Source organism: Dasypus novemcinctus, chromosome 12 (genome assembly GCF_030445035.2).
Source record: "Dasypus novemcinctus isolate mDasNov1 chromosome 12, mDasNov1.1.hap2, whole genome shotgun sequence".
NCBI lineage: Eukaryota > Metazoa > Chordata > Mammalia > Cingulata > Dasypodidae > Dasypus > Dasypus novemcinctus.
The window spans coordinates 71,521,033-71,533,239 of record NC_080684.1 but is presented as its reverse complement, the minus strand read 5'-3'; the positions used below and the strand labels follow the sequence as shown (position 1 = coordinate 71,533,239).

Here is a 12,207-nt window from a genome sequence, read left to right as displayed (position 1 = left end):
ATGGATATTGGTGATGGTAGTACAACATTTGATTAGAAGTGGAAATGTTAGATTGTATATATGGTAACAATTATTTTTTTAAACCATAGAACTACTTTACGCAGTGAACCCTAAGTTAAATCATGGACTTTAATTAATAGTACAATTATAAAAATGTGTTATCAATTGTAACAAATGTTCCACACCAATGCAAGTTATTAGTGTTGGGGTGGTGTATGGGAATCCTGTATATTATGCATGATTATTCTGTAAACCCAGAATTTCTCTAATAAAGGAAAAAAAATCCCTAAATAGTTAAAAAAAAAAAGAGAAGATGATGAAAGACCTCAAATCAGTAACCTAACCTTTCACCTTAAGACACTGGAAAAAGAAGCAAACAGAAGGAAGAAAATAATAAAAATTAATTAGGTAATAGAAAATCAATGAATCCAAAATTGGTTCTTTGAAAAAAAATCAACACAATTGACAACCTTTAGCTGGACTGATCATGAACAAAAGACTCAAATATTAAAATCAGAAATGAAAGGGGGAACATTACTATCAACCTTATTAAAATAAAAAAATGTAAGAAAATACTATGAACAACTATATTCCAATAAATCAGATAATTTAGATGAAGTGGACAAATTTCTAGAAACATACAAACTACTGAAACTGACTCCAGAAAAAATAAAAAAGAAATTCTCAATAGACCTACAACAGATACTTAATCTTCCAAAAAGAAACACCAAGACCCAGGTGGCATTACTGGTGAATTATACCAAATATTTAATGGAATTAATATCAATCCTCCACAAACTCTTCCAAAAAATGAAAGAGAAGGGAAAATTTCCCAATACATCCTGTGAGGCTAGAATTACTGTGACACCAAAACCAGAGTAAGACATCACAAGAAAACTACAATCTGATATATACACAGGTTCTGGAGAATGCCTGGATCTCTTTGGGGACCCATTATTCTGCCTACCAAACCATGCTTTACCCCTACTAGAATGTGTACAAGTCAAGGTAATGCAGAAAGCACTATGGACTCATGGTGTTTTGAATAATCAGTAAAGGAGGATTTCTCCATAGGTCAATGCACTCCAGTAAATTTTGGGGTGGGTGAAGTATAGGTAGGCCTTTAATTTGTAAAGTAGAGAAAGGTTATTTAGGGAGAAAATACTTTGGAAATTGAAGGTCTGGAATTGGATTGATTGCTTTCAAACTATTAGGATGGTATACCCACTAAAATGCTTCTGGATACCCAGTATCCCACTTAGGTGATCGCTGATTTACGGTAATGGTTTCCAAACTTGGCTGATTTCATAATTATGAGACATTTTGAAAATCCTGTCAGATTTCCAGGTTCTAATCTAGACCTGCTGAACCAGAAGTTCAGAAACCAAAAGATATTTAGAAAAATTTCTTTAGGTAATTTTGATAATTAGCCAAGTTTGGTAATGATGGGTTTAGAAAACAAAAGGAGTTGAACTATCAGTCATGATTTATGTGTCCCCTAGTTTTCTATCACTTGATTATCAGTTTTTGAGGATTTCAGGTTACAGAAAATTTGAATACGGCTTAGAGTTCGGGCCAGTCTGACCAAGTGTGTGACCTGTAGAGGAATCTGAAAGGACTAGACCCCTCACTTCCGAGTAGAATCCTTGGATCAGTTTCTCTTTCAAATATACACACTCTACCATTATAAACTATAGATTAATTGGGTTGCCTTTGGTTGCAATGTCATTAGTAAAGTATTTTTATCTCACAGATCTTATGTAAGAATACATTAATGCTTATGATCACTCTGCATTTGTACAAAAAAAATGTGCTCTACAAAGTCATGGTAATACTTTCTAAAAATCTATTAGCATATATGCCAACATTACCAGCAAAGCACTGATGGTTTTTCTAAGTTGATGTCATAACCTCAACAGAAATAAGACGGGAAACCTTCTCACATACAGGTAATATAGGACAACGGCTGGCATTAGAGCATCCTCATCATAATATATATCTTGAGAAGCCTGAAATGTTGCATTTTCCCAATAGATATCACAGTTCAGAAAGACACTCAGGAAGGAATTCCACCCCCAAGCAAAAGTCAGGAACCTCTAAAACCTCAGGAAAATATATCACGACCCATTCACCATCCTTTAGTTTTAAAAACTAACTTTGATGAAGAAGAGGAGGAAGAAGATGAACACTATGGTCAGTGAACTTTTCTCATATTTGCAATACAGTAAAAAAACCTCACATTTTCTACAATATTTGTGTGAGGTTTAAAATGTAATAAGAAAAAAACCTCGCATTTTCTATAATGTTTGTGTGAAATTTATAATGTAATAAGACAGATTTTGCTGTGAAATAGTTTTAATTTTATTGTCTATTAAGTTCATTATGTTTTAGTGTGTCTAAACATTTTTTTCTGTGTCTAAACATTTTTGTGGTCACCTGGATTGGAAAATTTTTGCTGTATGATGTGTGGGAGACATCACTCACTTTTAAATATGTACAGCTGCCTGTTGGGACACTTATAACCTTTTCAATTTATATATAACTTAACTGTTTGTGAAAACATTGATATAATGAAGCAGGTGTAGCTCAATGGTTGAATGCCTGCTTCCCATATACAAGGTCCTGGGTTCAATCCTTGGTACCTCCTTAAAAAAATAAAATAATAAAAACATTGATATATATGTTCTCTCTGTCTCTATCTCTATCTATCTATCCATCTATTTAATCTCTATCATCTCTCTCATCTCTCTATCATCTAGTAATCCATCATCTTTTAGCTCACACTTAGTCCTTGCAACTGCAAGGAGAACTATAAAATACTTTATAACACACTGTAATCTGCATTATCCCCAATAATCCTCACAAGAATAAAAACTGTGTTGGAAGCCATGTCCTTTGTATCCTGGTCTATCCTTTTCCTTCCATATCATCACAGTACAGTGGGGCCAGTAAGATTAACAGACAGAAAAATAAGCTCTCACTTGTTTGTTCACTTACTGGAATATCACCTTCTGTGGGCTACAAGCCACCAAAGTTTTTGTGTTTAGGAATACATAGAACTATTTTTAATTATTTCCCTGCCGAAGCTCCACAAATCCCATGCCTATGTCCTCTATCAAATAAAAAACCATGGATCTCTATATGTGTTTGTTAGTCTATACCTCCAGCTTCTCACTACAAGACACATAATGTATAATTCTTTTTCTCCCAACTGTACATTGCTAATAATTAAAATGTAGCAATTAGAAACACTTACTGGTATGCAAAATTCTTTATTTTAAAAGTAATTGAAATGAACCATCCATGAGAAAAATGTTTGGGAATTTTCTTTCTGGTTTATAAATTTTCAGATAATTTGGCTTTGGAACAATTTAATTTAAAAAACATATATCCTATAGATGCTTCTAGTTTGTGGACAAAGACTCCTGAAGAGATTGAAGAAAAAAGAGCAATAAAGGAGATGTGTTATAAATCTGGTAAGAAAACAAACATTTTTGAGTTTTCTAGAACTTGGCATGAAAAATATTCTAATAATTTTTTTCCCTTTGGGGAGAATAGGTGAATACTACAGATTTCATACTCCTCCAGATACTTCATCATCAAAAAGCATACCTCCAACAGTGGAAAAAGAGTTAGAAAAGCCTTTGGAAAATGGCACTGAATTGCAAGAAGGTAAGAATTTAGAAGACAGAATTTCCAGATGGTGTATTAGAGATACTTGGTGATAGTCTGTGAATTATTTAATAAGATGTACACTAGAATAGGGTTGGATGATAAATAATACATCAGAATCGAGAGCAAAAAGGAAGTGCTTTTATTGCATGACCTAAATTTAAAATGAAAAGCTATTAATGTAATTATGCTTTCCCAGAGGAGCCACAGAATGAATAGACTTCATACATGGTGACACTACACACCTCCTGCAGTAATTCTGTAAATAATTTGCTTCTTTTTTAAAAAATAACTTCCTTTTAACATTTTTATTTGTCTTTGAAAAAATACCCCCCTGTGAAATAAATCTGAGTGTTTTTTTCTGAATAGAAAAGATAACCTGGCCCCAGAAGGTCAAAAAAAGAAATCACAGAATGACGTTATTGGCAGAATAAGAGTGTATTTGTTCATTGAATGAGCAGCTCTTTTGTATACAAGGCAATTTCCTAGACACAAGGATGATGCTAGTGGATTCTTTCTCTGGTGAATCAGATTTTGCTGTTGGCGAATATTTTGCTCCAGAGCCACATTTTCTGGATATAAAACTCAGAGAAAATCCACAAATTTATAGTTTTCTTGCAAGTAGAATGAACTTAAAAACAAGTTTGGCAACAGTAGGAAATATTTGAATTTGTTCTCCTTAGAATAAAATAAAACAAAAATAATAATAATTTTAAAAGATAGTTGGGAAAGTCACCCAGGATCAAGATGCAGACAGAATAGAGTACACTGGCTTCTTGTAGGTCCGTATGTGGCCAACTATTTAAACAGCAGACAGTAGGTGGCAGCAACACATCATCAGAGGGTAAAACTGTTGGAAAGACCTAGCTGATCAGTGGGAATCATCTGGAATGTATTGCAACCCATATGACCTAGACCAAAACAACAGAATAAAACAAAACAACACAAAAACATACTAGCAATGAATATTAAAAATGACAGGTTACAGACAATTATATGTAATATGTGTATATTTGTTTTATAATTATGCTTTGAAAAGCTTTTAATTTTTAAATAATTCCAGGTATTTCCTGTATATCCTTCACTCAATTGTACCTCAATGTTAACATTTACCACATTTGATTTTTTGTTTTTTCAGGCCCTCTCTCTATATATATATAAATATTCACATTGTTGTTTATTTTCTGAACCGTTTGAGAGTAAGTTGTAGACATTAAGTCCTTTAACTTTTACATAACCGTAGTACAATAATCAACATCAGGAAATTAACACTAATATATTACTAATAAAGACTTTTTTTCCCCTCAAATTTTATCATTGTGCCATTAAAGTCCTTTATAGCAAAATGAGGTAGTGTTTTGTTTTGTTTTTTCTTTTCATTTTTCTGATCTAGGATTCATTTGAGCCTAACACATTGCTGTAGGTTGTCAAAAGTCTTTTATCTGCTCTGAACTGTTTATTTTAGAGTAAAATTATCCAGCAATGCATAAGAAAAAGGGAAAGAATTTTATTATCATAGTATCTGTCATTAGCATTTTGTAGTCAATAGTGGACTCTAATACTTTTTACTAGATTTGATCATATTTAATAGAGAAAAACAAAAAGAATACAAAATTCATTGTATGGAAAATATATTAAATACACCAATATATCATGTACACCCAAGAAGTTAGCTGGCTTCAATTATTTTAATTGCCATTTTTCCCCCCTGAGATGGCTCCCTCATCTGTTTCCTTGTTGTCTGCTCTTTGTTTTTGCTTATTGTAGGCTCCTTGTTTTTTGCTCATTGTCTTTGTTTTTTTCTTTAAGAGACACCAGGAACTGAACTTGGGACCTCCCATGTGGGAGGCAGGCACTCAATTGTTTGAGTCACATCTGATTCCTGATCATTTTTTGTTTTTGTTTTTGCTCATTGCTTTGCTCGTCATCTTGCTCATTGTTTTTGCTCATTGTCTGTTCATTGTTTTTGCTTGATGTCTGCTTGTTGTCTGCTTGTTGTCTGCTTATTGTTTGTTTGTCTTCTTTAGGAGGTACCAGGAACTGAAATTGGGACCTCTCATGTGGGAGGCAGGCGCTTGACTGCTTGAGCCACATTCACTCCCTATTTTAACTGCCATTTGAATAATTATCCAGATAGGAAAATAAACACATTTGTTCTTTTCTAACTGGATTATAAATTCATGTATTTATCAATGTATTGTTCACCAGGTGATTGTGCAAACAATACTTGCATTAACTTATAGACATTTTACTTTTGTCCTGAATTCTACTATAAACTTCTTGTTTAAACATTTAATGACTTCTGGAGTGACTTATTTTTTTCATTTCTAGGGGATGGTCTTACCGTTCCAACAAAATTCAGTCTATTTGAAAGGCAAGGTGAGATAAAAACATCATTGGATGGGAAACCAAGGACTGACATTGCTGCTTTTGAAAATGGAGGCAAGTTAACTTATCACTGGTTGATTCTGTTTTGTTGTGTTTTTTTTTTTTAATTTATTTTTATTTATTTAATTCCCCTCCCCTCCCCCGGTTGTCTGTTTTCTGTGTCTTTTTGCTGCGTCTTGTTTCTTTGTCCGCTTCTGTTGTCATCAGCGGCACGGGAAGTGTGGGCGGCACCATTCCTCGGCAGGCTGCTCCTTCCTTCTCACTGGGCGGCTCTCCTTATGGGCGCACTCCTTGTGCGTGGGGCTCCCCTACGTGGGGGACACCCCTGTGTAGCAGGGCACTCCTTGCGCGCATCAGCACTGCGCATGGGCCAGCTCCACATGGGTCAAGGAGGCCCGGGGCTTGAACCGCGGACCTCCCATGTGGTAGATGGACCCCCTAACCACTGGGCCAAAGTCCGTTTCCTGATTCTGAATATATCACCACAGAGATGATAATTGAGTCTGTATTTTCTCTTATAAGTTACTCTTCCCTCCTTCCCTCCATCCGTCCCTCCTTCTCTTCCTACTTTCTCTTGCTCTCTCTTTCTTTCATTTTCCCTGTTTATATTTAATGAAGGAGATGGAAGAGTGTCACAGAAGAAGATGCTTTCTGAAGTCAGTGTCTCCACCAAATGCCTTGTAGAAATTTGCATTCAGTGTGCAAGACATTCCATTCTTTCCTATTTTATCAGAAATCTTTTGATGTGTGTGTTTATATATGTGTATAGGTCCAGGCTGTAATGAATGCAGGTGTCAATATGTGCAATCATATACTACCATAGAGCTGTAAGAGAGGAGGCATTCAATAATTTCTTGTTATATGTGATTATTTACATAAAGCAAGCATATTCAAATATATTGTATCATTTTTACCAGGGCACCACATCCTGTATAGCTCAAATATTTTGTAATTTGCTTCCTAGCTGATATTCTCTCCTTTGACTTTTTGAAGAAAAAGGATGTGGCTAGTGGGAAGAATGTGTGTGAGGAGGGGGAATGAGGTTACAAAAGGGTACCAATATATACTAATATATCTGAGGCACATTGGTGATGCTTTCTGCTGTCCCTGTTTCATCCATTTGCAGCCATTCTTATCTGCCTACTTTTTTTCCTGGTGCCAAAGAAACTGATCCTTTACTCCCTTTCTCTTATATCATCTGCAGAAGTTTTAGGTTAGCAGTAATTGTTGAGTTGCTTTGGAGCAATATGCTTTAGCTATAGATAGGCATTGGCATTTTCTCCAAGTGGTGTTCACACTGTCTATACACCATGGCAGTGAACAAAACTTGGATTGGTGTGACCAGTTGTAATCATACATTTTGGGGAAATGCTATTAAATCACATTGCCTTTTTGGTTAACAAAATTTTATTTTTAACCATTGATAAACTGATGTTTTCATCTCAGAAAAAACTTTCTTTCATGTTGTGACATCATTAATATATTTCCTTTTATTTGGGCACTTAGGTCCATGAGAAAATCATTTTGCTTTCATTAGTCTGTCTAATAATGTTAGAGTAATAAGCTGGTTGAACAATCTTACCAAGAGAATGTTAAAATTTTCCATCACCTGGGGTACTGGATTTTCTGGCATTGTCAGGCTTGATGTTTCTCCAGACATTGTATTGATCTCTGCATCAATAGATAGCAGAAACTCCTTTGCATATCAATATGAAAGCAACATACACATATTAAGAAAACTTTATTGGGAAGGCATCTTTAAAAGGAAGATGACCCAAAATTTTATAATTAGAGTCAGTATTAAATTTGAAGTGTCTGAGGATGTTGTCTTTAGTCTTAATAGTATTTTAGTGTTTCATTGAGCGTTAACCTAACATAAAGTGGGCAAATCTAAAGTGCATAGTTTGAAGACATTTTACATTGCATGTGCACATATCTATAGCACTATAGAAGGTTCTTCTTAAGTCAATAGCACTCTCTCATAGGTGGCTACTACACTGATCTCTATCACCATGGATTTATATAAATAGAAATATACAATTGTATTCCTTTGTGTTTAGACTATTTTAGTCAACACTTTGCACGACACTGATCTATGTTGTCGAGTGTAATTCTTTTACATTGTTGTGTAGTTTTCTATTTATATCTGTGTATCTGTTCTATCTCTCTAATTTGTATCTATATCACAATATATTTATCTATTCTATAGTTATTTCTAGTTTGGGGCTGTTCAAACATTCTTGTGCGTTGTGTTTTAAAGGACTTATGTATCCATTTTCTTTTGGGTGCGCTTATATTTAGGTTTAGTAGATGTTGCCAAACAGTTTTACAGTAAAACCAATGTACAAATTTACATTCCTAGCAGCAATGTAGGAGATTCCAGTTGCTCCTTACCAGCATTTGGAATCTGAATCAGTCCTTTTAATTTTAGCCATTCTGATAGGTGGCTGAAGATTAAAATTAATCTCATGGTAATTTTAATTTATATTTCCCTAATCACTATACCTTTTACTAAACTTACTGGCCATTTTGACTTCCTCTTTTGTGAAGTGTGATTTTAAGTTTTTATCCGTTAAAAATTTGATTGCCTTCTGGATGCAAGTCTTTTTTGTTTAGTTAATGAATAGCAAATATCTTCTCCCAGTCTGTAACTTGACTTTCTTAGTAGTATCTGTTGATGATCTGTTGATCATCAATTTATGATCTCTATTTTATGGTTATTGCTTTTTGTGGGCTGTTTAGGAGATCAATGCCTACCCCAAGGCCATAAAGATAATCTTTAATTTGTTTCTTTTAGAAGCTTTATTATTTTACTTTTCCTATTTAGAACTATAATCCATCTCAATTTTTGTGTACTGTGGGATGTAGAGGTTGTTCATTTTTCATATGGATATGTAATTGAAAATTCTTCACTTGCCTCACTGAATTGCAGTGGGATACTTGTCAGAAATCAAGTGACCATATAAGTGCATCAGTTTCGAGAGTCTCTCTTCCATTCCACTGTTTCGTTTGTGTATTTTAGGGCCAATACCACACTGTTTATAAGTATTGTTGCTTTAAAAGTAAGTCTTGATATCTGATAGCATAAGTCCTCTCTCTTCTTTAACATTGTCTTTACTTTTTGAGATACATGGAATTTCCATATAAATTTTAGAATTGTCCTTTAATTTCCTCAATTCAGTATTCTAGAATTTTGATTAGAACCTATATTAAAATCAATAGATGAGTCTATAGATGAATTTTGAAAATACTGATATCTTAATAATAATGAGTTTTATAATCCATAAACTTGTACCTTCCTTCAGTTATTAAGAATCTTATTTAATTTTTCTCAGCAATGTTTTATAATTTTCATTATAGAAGACTTACACATCTTTTGTTATAATTATTCCAGGGGGCTTGATGATTTTTCTGCTACTGGTTTCTTCAATACAATGAAATTTAATTTTAAGCACATATCACAATCTAATGTGGGTGGGCAGGCTGAGCATTTTCTACCATGTAGGTTAAATGAGAATATTCAGCTAACCTAGATAGCATGAAAGGTAAAATAGGAGCTTCATCAGCACGTATTCTTGGAAAACCTAGTATTCAGAAGATTCTGGACCAAACAACCTAGGTATTCTTCAGAGTACAAAAAATGGCATTGCTATAGTAATCTTGGTAATGACTGCCTTTAATGGGTCTATCTTGAAACATATTACACTCATCTACAATGGTTCTTCAATACTTGGAGCACAGCTGGGAAATCCCTTCACCAGCATTCCCTTTACCTCTTCTATGTGTTAGATTTCTGGTTTCTTGTATCCTATATCTTTTATCATTTAACTGCCTAATATTGGTGGGATACATTTTCTAATTGCCACATGTGTCATGGTAAGTAATTTTTAAATATCACATATCTGAAAATGTTTTCATTCTATCCTAAAAGTTGATATTTAAACTGAGTATAAAACACAAGGTTGGAAATAGTTTTCTTCAGAAATTTGAAAGCATTATTCCATTGTCATCTAATATTCCATTGTTGAATATTGAGAAACCTAATGTCATTCTGAAACCTGATTTTTTTATATGTGATCTGCCTATCTCTTTCTAGAAGTTTTAAAATGTTCTCTTTGCCTCCAGAATTCTAAATCTTACAATGGTCTGCATCAGTGTTGATCTGTTCTTGCTGCTTATTCTAGGCATTCAGTGGGCCATTTGAGTTGATTTTCCTGCTTCCATTTTCACTGCTTTCTCTCTTGAGACTCCTATTATGTGGATACTAGACCTTCTAGACTGGGCCTCTAATTTTATCTTTCTTTCCTACTTCCTGCCTCCCTATTGATTTTTTCCCACTTTCTGAGAAACTTTCTCAACTATCCTCAAAAAAATTTTTTCGAGTAACAAATATACATGGCCTAAAGTTTCCCCTCATAACAACCCTTCCTATATTATTAAGTGCTGTTAATTAAAGTCACAAGAAAGTGCTACCTTCACCACCATTCATTTCCAAACCTTTACAATCAATCTAAATAGAAATTCTGTACAAATTAAGCATCAGCTCCCCATTCTCTAACTCCAGTCTATTACCTAGTAATCTATAATCTAGATTCTAACTGTAAGAGTTTGGTTATTATAATTAGTTCATATCAGGGAGATCGTACAATATATATCCTGGCTTATTTCATTCAGTATAATATCCTCAAGGTTCATTCATTTTGTTGCATGCATCAGAACTTCATTCCTTTTTATGGCTGAATTTTTCTTTGTATGTATATACCTTATTTTGTTTAGCCATTCATCAGTTGATGGACACTTGAGTTCCTTCCATCCTTTGGCAATTCTCAATAATTTTGCTATGATCATCGGTTTGCAAATTCTTGTTTGAATCCCTGCTTTCAATTCTTCTAGGTATATACCTAGTAGCAGGATTGTTGGGCCATATGGTAATTCTATACTTAGCTTCCTGAGTAGCTGCCAAACTGTCTTCCACAGCAGTTATACCACTTTACATTATCACCAGCAGTGAATGAGTGTTTTTGTTTCTCCGTGTCCTCTCCAACACTTGTAGTTTTCTATTTTTTTTAACAGTAGCTATTCTAGTGGGTGTGAAATGATATCTCACTGTGGTTTTGATATTCATTTCCCTAATAGTTAGTGATGTTGAACATCTTTTCATGTGCTTATTAGCCATTTGTGTATCCTCTTTGGAGAAATGTTTATTCAAGTCTTTTGCCCATTTTAAAAATAAGATTGTCTTTTTTTGTTGAGTTGTAGGATTTCTTTCTTTATTCTGGATAGTAAACTTTATTGCATATGTGGTTCCCAAATATTTTCTCCCATTGAATAGCTTATCTTTTGTGACAAAGTGTTTTGATGCACAAAAGATTTTATTTTTGTGGAGGTCCCATTTATCTATTTCTTCTTTCACTGTTTGTGCTTTGAGTGTAAAGTCTAAGAAACCATTGTCTAACACAAGGTCCTAAAGATGCTTTCCTACATTTTATTTTAGGAGTTTTATAGAAGTGATTCTTAATTTAGGTCTTTTATCCATTTTGAGTTCATTTTGTTTATGGTATGAGATAGCAGTCCTCTTTCATTCTTTACTTTATATGGATATTCATTTCTAGCACCGTTTGTTGAAGAGACTATTCTTTCCCCATTGAGTGGAATTGGTATCCTTTTCAAAATCCATTGGCTGTATATGTGGCAGTCAAATTCTGAACTTTCAGTTTGATTCCATTGTCCAATATATATATCCTTGTATACTATGTTTACTATGTATTCTACGCTGTTTTGACCACTATGGTTTAGTTGTATGCTTTAAAGTCCGGAAGTGTGAGTTCTCCAACTTTATCCTTTTTTTTCAAGATGTTTTGGCTATTTGGGTTGCCTTACCTTTCCAAATACATTTGATAATTGGCTATTCCATTTCTGCAAAGTAGGCTGTTAGAAATTTGATTGGGATTGCATTGAATCTGGGGTAGAATGATTTGGGGTAGAATTGATACCCTAACAATATTTAATGTCTCAGTCCATGTACATGGAATATCCTTTCGTTTATCTAAATTTATTTAGGTCTTCTTTGATTTCTCTTTAGCAATATTTTTTTTCTCACCACCTCTGCCTTGCTGTTTTTGCTATCTGTGTCCATTTGCTGTGTGA

At 34.0% G+C, this 12,207-nt stretch overlaps 1 protein-coding gene across 6 annotated transcripts in view; it reads left to right on the top strand.

Annotated features, from left to right (window-relative positions):
- C12H12orf50 (chromosome 12 C12orf50 homolog) overlaps window positions 1-12,207 on the top strand; it is a 52,564-nt gene that overhangs the window by 19,696 nt on the left and 20,661 nt on the right. For 4 of the 6 annotated variants that reach the window (XM_058308521.2, XM_058308520.2, XM_058308522.2 and 1 more), the window contains 4 exons: window positions 2,035-2,193; window positions 3,351-3,476; window positions 3,559-3,672; window positions 6,004-6,114. In XM_058308521.2, the coding sequence (XP_058164504.1) occupies window positions 2,035-2,193; window positions 3,351-3,476; window positions 3,559-3,672; window positions 6,004-6,114 (510 nt within the window). The remainder of the gene's footprint in view (window positions 1-2,034; window positions 2,194-3,350; window positions 3,477-3,558; window positions 3,673-6,003; window positions 6,115-12,207) is intronic. The other 2 variants (XM_058308523.2, XM_023589216.2) reach the window with 1 other exon arrangement.